Raw genomic sequence first — 16,219 nt, forward strand, 5'->3', positions numbered from 1 at the left:
TTCTTCTTCTTCTTCTTCTTCTTTCTTCTTCTTCTCTTCTTCTTCTTCTTCTTCTTCTTCTTTTCTTCTTCTTCTTTTCTTCTTCTTCTTCTTCTTCTTCTTCTTCTTCTCTTCTTCTTCTTCTTCTTCTTCTTCTTCTTCTTCTTCTTCTTCTTCTTCTTCTTCTTCTTCTTCTTCTTCTTCTTTCTTTCTTCTTCTTCTTCTTCTTCTTCTTCTTCTTCTTCTTCTTCTCTTCTTCTTCTTCTTCTTCTTCTTCTTCTTCTTCTTCTTCTTCTTCTTCTTCTTCTTCTTCTTCTTCTTCTTCTTCTTCTTCTTCTTCTTCTTCTTCTTCTTTTCTTCTTCTCTTCTTCTTCTTCTTCTTTCTTCTTCTTCTTCTTCTTCTTTTCTTCTTCTTCTTCTTCTTTCTTCTTCTTCTTCTTCTTCTTCTTCTTCTTCTTCTTCTTCTTCTTCTTCTTTCTTCTTCTTCTTTCTTCTTCTTCTTCTTCTTTCTTCTCTTCTTCTTCTTCTTCTTTCTTCTTCTTCTTCTTCTTCTTCTTCTTTTCTTCTTCTTCTTCTTCCTTCTTCTTCTTTCTTCTTCTTCTTCTTCTTCTTCTTTCTTTCTTCTTCTTTTCTCTTTCTTCTTCTTCTTCTTCTTTCTTCCTTCTTCTTCTTTCTTCTTCTTCTTCTTCTTCTTCTCTTCTTTCTTTTCTTTTCTTCTTCTTCTTCTTTTCTTCTTCTTCTTCTTCTTCTTCTCTTCTTCTTCTTCTTCTCTTTTCTTCTTCTTCTTCTTCTTCTTTTTCTTCTTCTTCTTCTCTCTTTCTTCTTCTTCTTCTTCTTCTTCTTCTTCTTCTTTCTTCTTCTTCTTCTTCTTCTCTTCTTCTTCTTCTTCTTCTTTTCTTCTTTTCTTTCTTCCTTCTTCTTCTTTCTTCTTCTTCTCTTCTTCTTCTTCTTTCTTCTTTTCTTCTTCTTCTTCTTCTTCTTCTTCTTCTTCTTCTTTTCTTCTTCTTTTCTTCTTCTTCTTCTTCTTCTTCTTCTTCTTCTTCTTCTTCTTCTTCTTTCTTCTTCTTTCTTCTTCTTCTTCTTCTTCTTCTTCTTTCTTCTTCTTCTTCTCTTCTTCTTCTTCTTCTTCCTTCTTCTCTTCTTCTCTTCTTCTCTCTCTTTCTTCTTCTTCTTCTTTCTTCTTCTCTTCTTCTTCTTCTTCTTTCTTCTTCTTCTTCTTCTTCCTTCTTCTTCTTTCTTCTTCTTCTCTCTTCTTCTTTCTTCTTCTTCTTTCTTCTTCTTCTTCTTCTTCTTCTTCTTCTTTCTTCTTCTTCTTCTTCTTCTTCTTCTTCTTCTTCTTCTTTCTTCTTCTTCTTCTTCTTTCTTCTTCTTTTTCTTCTTCTTCTTCTTCTTCTTCTTCTTCTTCTTTCTTCTCTTTCTTCTTCTTCTTCTTCTTCTTCTTCTTCTTCTTCTTCTTCTTCTTCTTCTTCTTCTTCTTCTTCTTCTTCTTCTTCTTCTTCTTCTTCTTCTTCTTCTTCTTCTTCTTCTTCTTCTTCTTCTTCTTCTTCTTCTTCTTCTTCTTCTTCTTCTTCTTCTTCTTCTCTTCTTCTTCTTCTTCTTCTTTTCTTCTTCTTCTTCTCTTCTTCTTCTTCTTCTTTCTTCTTCTTCTTTTCTTCTTCTTCTTCTTCTTCTTCTTTCTTCTTCTTCTTCTTCTTCTTTCTTCTTCTTCTTCTCTTCTTCTTCTTCTTCTTCTTCTTCTCTTCTTCTTTCTTCTTCTTCTTCTTCTTCTTCTCTTCTCTTCTTCTTCTTCTTCTTCTTCTTCTTCTTCTTTCTTCTTCTTCTTCTTCTTCTTCTTCTTCTTCTTCTTCTTCTTCTTCTTCTTCTTCTTCTTTCTTCTTCTTCTTCTTCTTCTTCTTCTTCTTCTTCTCTTCTTCTTCTTCTCTTCTTCTTCTTTCATCTTCTTCTTCTTTCTTCTTCTATTCCTCTTCTTCTTCTTCTTCTTCTTCTTCTTCTTCTTCTTCTTCTTCTTCTTCTTCTTCTTCTTCTTCTTCTTCTTCTTCTTCTTCTTCTTCTTCTTCTTCTTCTTCACGGGAAGGGTAGAATAATGTAGTATCAAACGACACAAAAACAAGGCGTTCAATTGAATTTCGATCGTTCTTTACGCACAAAGCGTTCTTTCACCCATTAGAATGATTCATTCAACGATTTAAATTTGAGCGGAAATTGGTTTTGTGGTATGACTCTCGCTTTCGGATTGGAAGATCCTGGGTTCGAGCCTCGCTCAGCGCTTAGATGAGTCCTTGGAAAATGCTCTTTACTTACATTCTCTCACCGTACTCAGGTGTAAAATGAGCACCTGGCCGTTAACAGCGTTGGGTCTCTGTCCGAAAAAAAAAATGTAATATCGCCTTACAGGCGTCATGTCCGTTCTAAATGTTAAGTGTTGTTGTTGGCCAGGGAACCCTTGTAAACCGCATTGAGCACGTGTAGTGGATATTGTGCTATATTATAAAAGCTCATTAAAAATATTTTTTAAAAAATTTCTATAGAGATGACGGCCGATGCCCTTGAGCCCCTATTGGATAACCTTACAAAGAGAGTGGAAATGCTTGAAGCACAAGCTGGTTCTCCAATGACAACGGCAGGTCCTGGGGGCTCCCAAAATCGTAAGTACAGCGTCACAGTATTATGTGAGCCAGCGGCGCATAACGGTTTTATGTCGGGATGACTCATCATCATCATCATCATCATCATCATCATCATCATCATCATATTCATCATCATCATCATATTCATCATCATCCTCATCATCATCATCATCATCATCATCATCATCATCATCATCATCATCATCATCATCATCATCATCATCATCATCATCATCATCATCATCATCATCATTATCATCGCCTTTTTCACCCTTGGTCAGGGTATTATAGGCCACAGAGAAACAGTGTCCATCCTTCTCTATCCTGAGCTAACTTTTTTTTTTTTAAATCTCGTTCCACTTCTTATTACTTTTCTGAATATATCAGCCTCTTGAATTCTTCTCCATGATCCCCGTGGCCTTCCCCTTGATCTTCTGCCCTGAGGGTTCCAGTCCAATATTATTTTCTTTATCGGAATGGCTAAGATACTGAAAATCGAATTTATAGCCTAAAAATAGCAGACTTGGGTTGAGTTTATAAGTTATATTGAGGAGAATGAATATAGAATTTTAGAACGCTAAAACCAACATTTCATATTTTTGATCAGTTTGGCTTTAAATTTGACTTTTTAGCATCTGGATCATCCCAACGTAATACCCTTTGGAAACGATGGGTTGCATATTATTATTTATACTAAATATACCCTAGTGCATCAAATACGAAAGGGGGGCGGGTGGAGTTTGATAGAAGGTGGTTGGGGTGTGCACATTGGTCAAACTTCAAAAGAAGAAGGGGGAAGTGGATAGGAATAGAAGAAGTGAGGGGGGGGGGGTGCAATTAGAGAAAGAGAGAGAGAGAGAGAGAGAGAGAGAGAGAGAGAGAGAGAGAGAGAGAGAGAGAGAGAGGAGAGAGAGAGAGGAGAGAGAGAGAAAGAGAGAGAGAGAGAAAGAGAGAGAGAGAGGAGAGAGAGAGAGGAGAGAGAGAGGAGAGAAAGAGAGAGAGAGGAGAGAGAGAGAGAGAAAGAGAGAGAGAGAGAGAGAGAGAGAGAGGGAGAGAGAGAGAGAGAGGGGGGGGGGAGGGGGAGGGTCGAGGTCGGCAAACTGACCAAAGAGAGTGCGCAGGGGGGGGGGGGGGGGGGGCGAGGAGAGGCATACTTTGACCAATCCATATAAAGGAGGTTGGGGGTAAGGGCTGGCTGGATACGCATTTTTGTCATTATAGTCCGTTACAATAACACGTGCGCTCGCGTTGACGTGTATATCTTCACAACCTTATGATGGATTTTAACGATAATACGCTTCGACAGTTATGACGTCACTTCCCTCGTAATAACGCATGGTAACTTAGTAACCGGCTTTAAACTATCAGAACGATGACGGACGCCCTCATGAAATATTTCTCCGATGAGCATAAAAGTGTATCCAGAGGGGGAAAAACATTAACAACAGTCATTGATGAGAAAATGAAAATCCACTTTTTTTATGGGGATTGAATCACAATGCATTCGGCCAAAGTACTTACTCATAGATGATAATGATGATGATGATGATGATGATGATGATGATGATGATGATGATGATGATGATGATGATGATGATGATGATTAATATGATGATGATGATGATGATGATTATGATGATGATGATGCTGATTAATATGATGATGATGATGATGATGATGATGATGATGATGATGATGATGATGATGATGATGATGCATGATGATTATGGTGATAATTGTAATCATCATGATGGCAATGATAATGATGATGTCAATGCACATTTTAAAATTGATCCATTAAATTTACTCCACCTTTTCTTATCATTATCCAGCGTTTTGTATCACAGCCTTCCCTTCCCTTTCATTGACAAAGAACCATATTCAGGTGTTTTGCAACATTTTAAAACTGATATACAAACATAATGTAAGAGAGTAAGCCTATGCAAAAGGTTATCTAAGAAATTTGGTGCAAAACTGTCAATTATATATATCAGCAAATGGGTTTAGTGAGTACATAGTGCAGGCATATCAGTTAAGCTTGGTCAGTGCATGACACGTGTGGGCAGTTTTATGTCCAAGCTATTTGAGACGCATGACACGTGTGCGCAGTTTTATGTCCAGGTTACTTGAGACCGTTTGTGTCAAAGTTACTGGACAGGTTATCATGTTGAGTACTATTTAATCAATCATTCTTAAATTGGTTTAGGGGTGTTGAAACAGGTGAAAGGGGCATTTATCAAAATAATGTTATATCATAAAAGGCGGGGTTTAACATCAATATGTAGGAATTGACGTTTCAGGTTTGATTATGATTTGGTCTTACTCTTAGGGGTTGGATTATGGACTGACAGGGAACTGTCAAAACTGCAAGGGGGCGTGGAAACAATGGAACTGTGGGTAAAATTTTTGATAGGGATAAAAGAGGATGTTTCGAGAAAAACGAGAGGATTCTGATTCTACCTTTTGATTCTGCATTCAACTTGACCATGAGCTGCACACTTTAAACCTTTTGTGCTCACCATCATTTATTTGCTTTTACGGACTTAGAAATATTCCACGTATATTGAAAATGGTTACTTAGGCAAACTGACTTTACATGTGGACTGATTTTACGGATTTGGAATTTATGAAACTGATTGAATTATGACAATGCTATTTGATTTGGATTTGGAATTTATCATGATTTGGATTTTGAATTTATCACAAACAAATAAACTGTAAGAAATGAAACTTGGAATCTGGACTTTTATTTGAATGTTTTGGTGTTGTGCATTCAATTATCATCACCGGCCCTTGAACTCTTTCGTCATTATTAACATCTACAACACAACGCAAAGGATAATACTACCATCTATGAAAAACACCACTATGCGATCATAAGCCATTACATATGTGTGCAACTACCCCACATTATGTATCTAATTTGGTGTCGTGAATCAGGATTCTTATATATCTTTATTTGGAGCCCTGATACCATGATGTAAAGATGTTATCATTCCGAACCATGGAAACACAAGAAATGTATATTGTTGCGGTGTTAACATCTATTAAAGTTTTTGTGAGACTCGAATTTTGAAGTGAAAATTGTGAACAGATAGGAAAATAGTTTTATTTGGGAAAGAAAATGAATATCAATTTTGAAGGTGAAGCAGTGGAATTATTTTGTATTGAAATATGAAAAAAAATATTGAAATTATAGATGATTCCTAAAATTCTGACAAAAGACGATATTTAAAAGAATAAATAAATATACTAAATAATATTTAAATTAAGAGTCACAGATAGAAAGGAAATTTTTAAAAAATATAGATATATAGGGCAATATATTATATTCAAAAAGTGAAAACAATATATTATAGAACGGCAAAATAATAATAATAATAATAATAATAATAATAATAATAATAATAATAATAATAATAATAATAATAATAATAATAATAATAATAATAATAATAATAATAATGCATTGATGCTATACGTATTTTATTTAATTAAAAAGAAGAGAGGGAGAGATGAAAATAAAAATTGCAGTATTTAAATGAATATTTTAGTGCGTTTTATTTTTCAAAATAAATGAAAATGCGTTTACTTACAATCAAGCGTTTCGGAATAGATCTTCGAATACTAATTTGTACCGTTAATGGCAATGTTTTGTTAATATCAGTAACAAAGATGTGTCGATTTTTATTTCAATTTTTGTATGTTACTGTTGGAATTACATAAACAGTTGGTCCATTATTTAATGTTGTTACGTTTTTATTTTCTGTCAAAATGACTCAAGAAGACGATGGCAATAATAACACGTAAATTATAAGTTTTGATAATTGAAAAATGTCTTATGGTATTTATTGTTATATTACAACATCATTGATTATATTTTTCTCCCGTCGTTAGGGATGAATTGGTAGGTTGATATTGACTCTTTGAGATTCATGGGTTCATGACAAAGAGCAAAGTTTTATATCTGTTTGTTTTCTTGGTAATAAATGTGTGGTTAACGCAGCCAAGTAATCGACAACAGAGCTTATTTAGTTGTGTAATGAGACATGGCGTTATAATAGATTACATAAGACATTTGGATTTATCACTGGAAATTAAGTTGAAATGATTTATGCGGAATATGAGTCAATCGTTGTTTTGTTTAGTTTTGTTTTGAAACGCGTTTCATCGTGATTTTTAAAGGAGACATATTCTCATAATAACGGAATAACGGACTTTTGGTTTAAAGTCGGAGAACAAATAAAATGACGGAGTATTAATTATTATGAAAGACTGATGTCTTGTAATGGGAGTTAAAATGTTATTACGGAAGAATAACAAAATATTGAAAATGCATTATCATGTCATGTGAGCTGATAATATTTGTGACACAAGTGGTTAACTTGTTAAGAATCAGCGAATTATAAGTAACCCATATGGTAAAATGTGTAAATGCATAGTGGGTAAATAAGCGCAGTGATGTAAGACGCGGTAATTAAAGTGCACACGATTTAAATTACGAGACGCAGGAATGAGGCGTTCGGGAATATTTTATTTTGCGTTTGATTAAAGCGCTTGGTTTAACATTATGAAATGATACAGAAGGCGGAGAATTTTTATAAATACGATGCGCGTGGTTAAAGCGCACACAATTATCAATGCTATATTAAGAGGCGCGAGATAACGTCGCAATGAGTTATATGAATATTTTTATAAGCCGAGGGCAAAGGCGCGAAACATTGAATTTTTATTGACCAGAGTGTATATCGTTTCTGCAAATATTTTGATTATCATATTTTTCTCCTATAGATTCGCTGTTGTAATTGTAATCAATATTTACTGCGTGGTTTGAATTTAACATTTATATAATAAAATTTGTAACTGAGTTGAAGAAGAAGTTATGTTCAATTGTCAAATCTTAAGTGTGTAATCATTCGGCAATCAGTTGAAATGGTAGGAAGTGCTACAATAACATAAACAAAATCATATTTCATTAAATTAGGGATTTTCTAAGGGGAATAATTCGAGTTAATCAAAGGCAGAAGTAGTGTTTGCACTAAAACATGATACAGTCATCACGAAAGAGGACACTTGCAACCATCAGTCATAACGGGAACGCTGATGACAACGACAGAGGCAACTCAAACACAGCCACAACAGAGGTCGGGAAATGTCCTAATCCCTTTGGTCTATCCACGAATACATTAAAATGGAGTAACAATCTCGACTAAGCCATTGATACGTCTAGAATCAACACAATCTACAGACTACAAACTACACAGCAACCTCAATTACATCGTACCTTTCAACTTATACAAACTTGACAGAATTCATAAAATAATATCTGTATCAACACAGATTTCTTCCATGAACCTTTTTTATATTTACATTCTTTATTGAACAATTGGATTACTTGTATATACTTCTACAACAACAATACCCAACGATGTACGATGTCAATAATTACATATACGTTCAAGATACGATTGTTTTTACAAAAATGATGTCCAATTGTGAACAATACTACATCCTTCGTATGCAGTGGTGAGCGTATTCAAATTTAAACTTATGTCAATATACAAGTGTGCAGCACCCATATCTACAACTTATAAACATTGAATATTATAATAAAGCCTGTCTTAGTATCATTGTAAAAGATAAAGGCTATATATGTATATAAGACAATGCAGGAAAAAGTATCGCAAAACGCCACGTGAGCGATTTCCTTGGATTCATTATCGTATGATATTCAACAACCTGCGTTCAAATAACGAAAATATTGTTGACCTTATTCGACCCTACTACATACACTACTAGACTACGTTATTGTTACATCCTCTACCTGGTGTGTGGACTCACATCACCCACCGGTACTCTGCAAGATTACATCATCTACCTGGTGTTTGGACTCACGTCACCCACCGGTACTCTACAGATTACATCATCTACCTGGTGTGTACTCACATGCCACCTCATCAAAACTCGATCAACAAACACAGACAATTACAATGCACGACCTCTGTCGACTACTACACACGAACTCTTTGTCAACACATGGCTGAGTTCACAACTTTCTTTTGACTTGCTGGATAAGTCAAACTTCATTTAAATTCAAGATCTCGCACACAGTTAATCTTGAATTTTTACAATTTCATCTACAATGAGATTCAACGTATACACAAGACAACCACAAATATCAACGAGGAGAATCGACCCAGATGCCGGAGATGAATGGATTACAGCGACGTCACAAAACCAAGAAACAACCCAACAGGTTAAGCATACGTTTGCTACCTGTAGAGTCTTTTTTCGTCCCAATTCAAAAGACTCGAACAAATACAACACACTACTTGCAAAAGTTGGTCACTTTAGTAACAGCCCACAATCACATACTATGTTAGATTTTACTTATTTAGTTATTTACACTGTACTAAATATGAATAAGTCGGACAGACTAATGACTGATTATTTACAAACACTAAATATGTGATGTGAACAAGCCGGATAGACTATTGTTTGATTATTTATTCAACGCTAAATATTTGAATGTGAAGACATTATTGTGATAATTCTAAGACATTTACAGAGGAAAAAGTTTTTAATTAATTAACAATAATTAAATTGAAATTATGACACTTGGGCTATTCAGTGACCACAACACACACAACAATGCAACACGTAGACTAGATACAACCACCTCAACTCTTATAGTTGATATATTTTTTTCATTACATGAAAACTCATTCTTAATGGAGACAATGACTTAATTAACAATTACTGACAATTTTTACAGGATGACCATTCTCAAAACGAACGGATTACTGAGAAATGTGACCTCTGATGGATGACCACAAAGAACAATTTGATATCAATGAAGTTGTAAACTACACCATGATGACTTAAAAAAGCTTAAAAAATTGAAACATCAACAATGAACAATGAATGATAATAACTTCAACTTGAATTTTAAAAGGATGATAATGTTATTATTATGATTTATTTTTAAATATTTTTTTTTATTACTAATTGAAATATAATTCTTCGTATTTGAATCTAGATGTCTATGAAATATTATTTGTACCACATATTATAAGTTGGAATTAATGTAATAATGTTGTTTTAATGGAATCATACAATATAAGGGAATATACAAGGTATTGGTTTTGAGATGACAGTAAATGAGTAGACATACATGGAAGCTGAGATTATCACCCATGTCGTATAGAGTTGAATTTGAGATTGAATAAGATAACGTGAGTATATCACAAATGGAAATTGAACCATCCTTTTTCACGCAATAATATGTATGTGTGATGGGATATGACGAGAATTAAACACTTTTATTGCTATGAAGATGGAATTTAAGGTGAAAAGATACTTTTTCTTTGAATTTTTAAATAAATGATATCTTACTGTCGATGTTGTAATACTTTAAAAAAGTTTAATCGATAAATATAAATGTTTTAATCAATTTTGGTGTTGGTAAATCTAAATTTTAATCTCTTTTTGATAGATTTGATGTTGTAATTTGAAAGAAAAAAGAATCTATAATCGATATATATCTATTTAGATGTTGTAATCAAATTTGATGTTTGTGAATTTAATACTTTAAAACCTATAATCGATATATATCTATCTAGATGTTGTAATCAAAATTGATGTTTGTGAATTTAATACTTTAAAACCTATAATCGATATATATGAATGTTGTAATCAACTTTGGTGTTTTTGAATTTAAAGTTTAAAGTTGTTAAATGTTTAACTGGTATAAGTATTTGTCATTTTAAAAAATATAGACTATTTCTTACATTTGTTTATTGCATTTTAGTTCGACATTAGATATATATTTAATCTCTTACTGTTATTTTTTTAATTGAAATTGTTTTAAGTCAATTTAAATTCTAAGAAAGGGGCGTATGTAAGAGAGTAAGCCTATGCAAAAGGTTATCTAAGAAATTTGGTGCAAAACTGTCAATTATATATATCAGCAAATGGGTTTAGTGAGTACATAGTGCAGGCATATCAGTTAAGCTTGGTCAGTGCATGACACGTGTGGGCAGTTTTATGTCCAAGCTATTTGAGACGCATGACACGTGTGCGCAGTTTTATGTCCAGGTTACTTGAGACCGTTTGTGTCAAAGTTACTGGACAGGTTATCATGTTGAGTACTATTTAATCAATCATTCTTAAATTGGTTTAGGGGTGTTGAAACAGGTGAAAGGGGCATTTATCAAAATAATGTTATATCATAAAAGGCGGGGTTTAACATCAATATGTAGGAATTGACGTTTCAGGTTTGATTATGATTTGGTCTTACTCTTAGGGGTTGGATTATGGACTGACAGGGAACTGTCAAAACTGCAAGGGGGCGTGGAAACAATGGAACTGTGGGTAAAATTTTTGATAGGGATAAAAGAGGATGTTTCGAGAAAAACGAGAGGATTCTGATTCTACCTTTTGATTCTGCATTCAACTTGACCATGAGCTGCACACTTTAAACCTTTTGTGCTCACCATCATTTATTTGCTTTTACGGACTTAGAAATATTCCACGTATATTGAAAATGGTTACTTAGGCAAACTGACTTTACATGTGGACTGATTTTACGGATTTGGAATTTATGAAACTGATTGAATTATGACAATGCTATTTGATTTGGATTTGGAATTTATCATGATTTGGATTTTGAATTTATCACAAACAAATAAACTGTAAGAAATGAAACTTGGAATCTGGACTTTTATTTGAATGTTTTGGTGTTGTGCATTCAATTATCATCACCGGCCCTTGAACTCTTTCGTCATTATTAACATCTACAACACAACGCAAAGGATAATACTACCATCTATGAAAAACACCACTATGCGATCATAAGCCATTACATATGTGTGCAACTACCCCACAATAATTTGTTTTACTTTTTCTTATCTTTTTCCAGCGGCCTGTATTGCAGCCTTCGCTGTAACCAACAAGAAACCATACACGGCTGTCAGAAACAGAAACCTGATCCTTCCAGACGCTCTCACTGTCAAGGGTGCAGCTTACGATATAAAAACCGGGGTTTTCACCGCTCCTTGCTCAGGACTTTATACCTTCCATCTTACTGTGGCGCTTGCTCAGAAAAGTAAGTTCTAAAATTCTAAAATTGAGCTTTATATAGCGCAATATCCACTAAATGTGCTCAAAGCGCTTTACAATGGGGTCCCTGGTCGAAAGCAACATTTAACATGTAGGACGGGACACGACGCCTGAGAGGCGATATTACAATTTTTCGGACAAAGACAACGCTCTTAACGGCCAGGTACTCAATTTACACCTGAGTACGGTGAGAGAATGTGAGTAAACAGTCTTTTCCAAGGACTCAACTATGCGCCGAGCGCGAGGCTCGAACCCCGGACCTTCCGATCCGAAAGCGAGTGTCATACCACAAGACCACATAGTCGCAGTTATGAATAATAGGGATCAAACTCTCTTCTCTTTTGGTTCCTAAATCATTGGAAGTGAGTATGTAATCAGACCGTCGGAGTAATAATAATAAATAGGTTACACAAACGTGGCTAGGCGGGGTTCCTGACCTCCCATAGTGGGCAGGGAGGCACTTATGGTGTCTTCTATCCCCCTATATCTGTTTTCCAACATGCTTTCTGCCTATGCCTTGGAATGAGATTGCTTGGTTTTGTCCTGACCCTGGTCCATTACCCTAGCTGGGAGGGAAACAGTTAAATGTATAGTTAGAGTTTTGGGAGATTAAATTTTTTTGTCCTGTAAATCATCACTCCGTTATTCGCTGTATTATGTTTTGTTAACGTATTATATATGAATTGTAAACATTTGAGTGTGTTCCTCTTAGTGGAGACATGTGCTTGTGTCTGGATGAGACTTTTATGTGATCTCAAACTACTTTGATAGTGTGCTCTTGGAATCTAGATCTGTTTCCTATTTGAACGAATTCCCTTTTGTCTTACCTTTTCTTGGATGCTTTAATTCTAATTCTAGAACCTTTTACTATCCTATTTTCTTTCTTTTTACTGGCACTGATATGACCTGAACCCCCTCCTTACCACCCATAGGAAAATCGTAACATTTGTTACGATGCAGCCAATAGGCGTCATGTCTCGTTCTGAATGTTACATGTTGCTGTTGATCTGGGACCCTGTAAAGCGCCTTGAGCACGTTTAGTGGATATTGCGCTATATAAATGCTCTATTTTGTTTTGTTCAGGCTTTGTTCTATCCCGACTTAAAACCGTTTTCAGACGGCGGGTCACATATTATATGCTTTGAAAGGGGTAGCGTGGCTCAGCGGTACGGTCATTGCTTCGTGCCCGAAAGGTACCGAGTACTACTACTACTACTACTACTACTACTACTACTACTACTACTACTACTACTACTACTACTACTACTACCCTCCGTTAGCTGCCCTGTGTGGTCTTGAGCAAGTCACCTCGCCTTAGCTCAATTTGCTGTGCTGCGCTGCGGCTGACGCCTGGTCTATTCCAGTCTTCCATTGGAATAGACCCTAGAGGCAAATTTCCCCCTATATGATGAATAAAGGAAATTTTCAAAAAATCATTTTTTAAATTTTATTTCTTTTTTTTTCTTTTTTTTTTTTTTAGTGAGTGGTACAATTGTCCAAGTCAAGAAGAACTCGGATGTGTTGTTCAGAATATACGCCGCTGACAGGACGTATGATGACCAGGCATCCGCTAGCTCAGTGGTATTCTTGGATGCCGGAGACACTGTAGTGGCGTTCGTCGAGGCAGTTACCGGGTCTCGAACCTACGACAGTAAAGGATACACCATCTTTTCAGGATACCTTACCATGCAGATTGAGTAGAGCTTGGATTGTTTCTCATTGGCAAGAAAAGTCTGAGAAGAAAGATTGAAGATTGATTCATTGCCAGACAATAGCCTTTGTTAAAACTCATAGCATTATGCTGACCAGAATAATACGTCAAGTGACTACTACTACTACTACTACTACTACTACTACTACTACTACTACTACTACTACTACTACTACTACTACTACTGCTGCTACTACTACTACTACTACTACTACTACTACTATTACTACTACTACTACTACTACTACTACTACTACTACTACTACTACTACTACTACTACCACTACTACTACTAGTACTCTTACTACTACTACTGCTACTGCTACTACTACTACTACTACTACTACTACTACTACTACTACTACTACTACTACTACTACTACTACTACTACTACTACTGCTACTGCTACTAAAAAATACTAAAATTATGAGTATCCATTGAAAAAGTTTGTTTTATCCGTTGACTACCAGAGTTTTATCCGTCGTTATGAATGGATTAACGTTACAGCTCTTCTCTGAAGGCTTCTACTTCATCAAGTAATTAATGAACAAAATCTGAATAATATTATAATTCTCTTCATCTGCTTTTCCTGACAAAACACCAGATATATGAGGTTGGTAACATATTTAGGTATTTATTTTAGGTAGAATTACATTTTCATAAATCCACGCAAGCGAGGGAAAATTCTCTTGCATTTTCAATTTTTTTTTGTTCTCTCAATTTTACTATTATATCGCTGTTTGTTTTTATGCTGTTGGTGTTTATAACATAATGTGTTTTGTATAAATTCGTATGATACTATGTTTTGTGTCTACTGTTATAGTAATTATAAGCAAGTTTATAATTGTATCGTTCGTGTAGAATATTAAAATTTAAGTATTATATTACATGAGATAAAACTCAATGCTTTTGTTGTGTTTCGTTTTTCATAATTACAAGTAAAACAAACAAACAAACAAACAAACAAACAAACAACAAACAAACAAACAAAACGAATAAATGATTTTAACCAGTTGACTGCCGTACTCCAGAAAGACGCGTTTTTGCGATATCCCAGGTTTGAGAGTTTTTGCCCAGATGAGGGTCATTTGTGACGCTGCACTGCGGCTGACGCCTTGAGTTATTCCAGTATTCCCTTGGAATAGACCCTAAAGACAAATTTCCCTTTGGGGATGAATAAAGGAAATTTATTTATTTATTTATTATTTAAATCGATCGACATTTGAATGATGATTTTTCTGATAAAATTTTTAATTCTCGTCTTTCTGAACGACGTCAGTTATTGTGATCCAGTTCTATTACAAATAGATTTTTGACAAATCCTTTAATTCTAGAACCATTATATATATATTTTAAAAACCCATTGAAAAAAACAACATATCGATAAGAAATATTATAGGTGAGGTTGACGTGAACATATTTACAAGTCTCATAACTAGACCCAATTTCGGGATTATTTTAACATTGTTGCTATGAATAATATAATTTTGAGTTTGTTTGAGAGTGTTTCCATTACAACAATGAGACCATAACAATTTGGGTTATCAGAGCTGAAAAAATGAGTCCATAACAATTTGGGTTATCAGACCTGAAAAAAAGTACACGTCGGGTGAAGCCATTTGCGACGTATTTTATAAGAAATTTTTGAACTCCTATGTTTGTATTGTTTAAAACTCTTTCCCAATGTGCGTTCCCAGAGTTGGGCAGCGGCTTTAACCAGTCAACTCTGTAGCTCTGGAAAAAACAACAACATGTATTTAAAAATTTGTCCAGATAAGTTGTCCTTCAAATATCGATCAAATTAAATGACCCTCACCTTGGCAAAAACACCCAAGCCTGGCACTTTGTCATAACACCGTTTCTAGATAGAGTTAGAGACACACGTAACTCATCGCCTCAATACGGTGTTTATGTCGTTGGGATGGATTAGATGGTGAACTTTGAACTTTAAGTTAGAATTATCAGAGACTTGTGACCCAACATCTCAAAACGGTATTATGTCGGATGGACCAGATGGTGAACTTTGAACTTCAAGTTAGAATGATCAGAGATTTGACACTGCACATTTTGACACCTTAAGAATTTCTACTTTTACCTCCTTATACAACAACAACAACAACAATAGCAATGACAAGAACAACAACAACGACAAGAAAAATTATTGATAAGCGTCTGAAGTCTCCTATTTCTGACTGTACATTTGGACTTAATATTATCATGTTTTTTCCCCCTAGTTTGCCTTTGAGAATAAAACTCGTGGCTAATTGACGTAAATGATTAATTTGTACCAATAGATTGTACTATCTAATAATGACAAAAAATAATTTAAACAGTAAAGACGTCCTACACAGAAAAGAACTCCGTCGAGTCATAGGTGTGATATGACCAGACAAGATTAGTAACCAAGATATCTACGACCGTTGCAAAGTACTCCCTATCAGTGATAAAATAAAATAACAAAGATGGAAATTTCTTGGCCACATTCTCCGAAGAGGCCATAATATACCGGCCCAGACAGCAATGAAGGAATACTTTAATGCCGGGAAGAAATACCCCGGACGAACACCAACGTCTCTACCAACAACACTAAATGCCGACCTGCAGACATATCATCGTCTGCTCCAATCAGCACCAGGAGAATTTGTATCTTTACAGCTACCAAAAAAAAAAATATTCCATCAAAACTATAGCCGGAACATGATCTGGTCGCTCTTAAAACGTTGGCACAAGACAGGGATACGTTGAAAAATATATCAAAAGGAATCCAACAAGCAGAGGACA

The 16,219-nt window shown here is 34.9% G+C and overlaps 1 protein-coding gene across 1 annotated transcript in view; it reads left to right on the forward strand.

Moving 5' to 3' along the window:
- Positions 1–14,342, forward strand: part of LOC144975387 (uncharacterized) — a 22,172-nt gene extending 7,830 nt beyond the window's left edge. Inside the window, exons 4-6 of the mRNA XM_078919409.1 lie at positions 2,508–2,624; positions 11,527–11,712; positions 13,207–14,342. Of these exons, the coding sequence (XP_078775535.1) occupies positions 2,508–2,624; positions 11,527–11,712; positions 13,207–13,427 (524 nt within the window). The 3' untranslated portion in view covers positions 13,428–14,342. The remainder of the gene's footprint in view (positions 1–2,507; positions 2,625–11,526; positions 11,713–13,206) is intronic.
- The last annotated feature ends 1,877 nt before the right edge of the window (positions 14,343–16,219 follow it).

This window comes from Berghia stephanieae, chromosome 6, assembly GCF_034508935.2.
Source record: "Berghia stephanieae isolate SIO BIC M18660-M18661 chromosome 6, UCSD_Bste_1.3, whole genome shotgun sequence".
Lineage (NCBI taxonomy): Eukaryota > Metazoa > Mollusca > Gastropoda > Nudibranchia > Aeolidiidae > Berghia > Berghia stephanieae.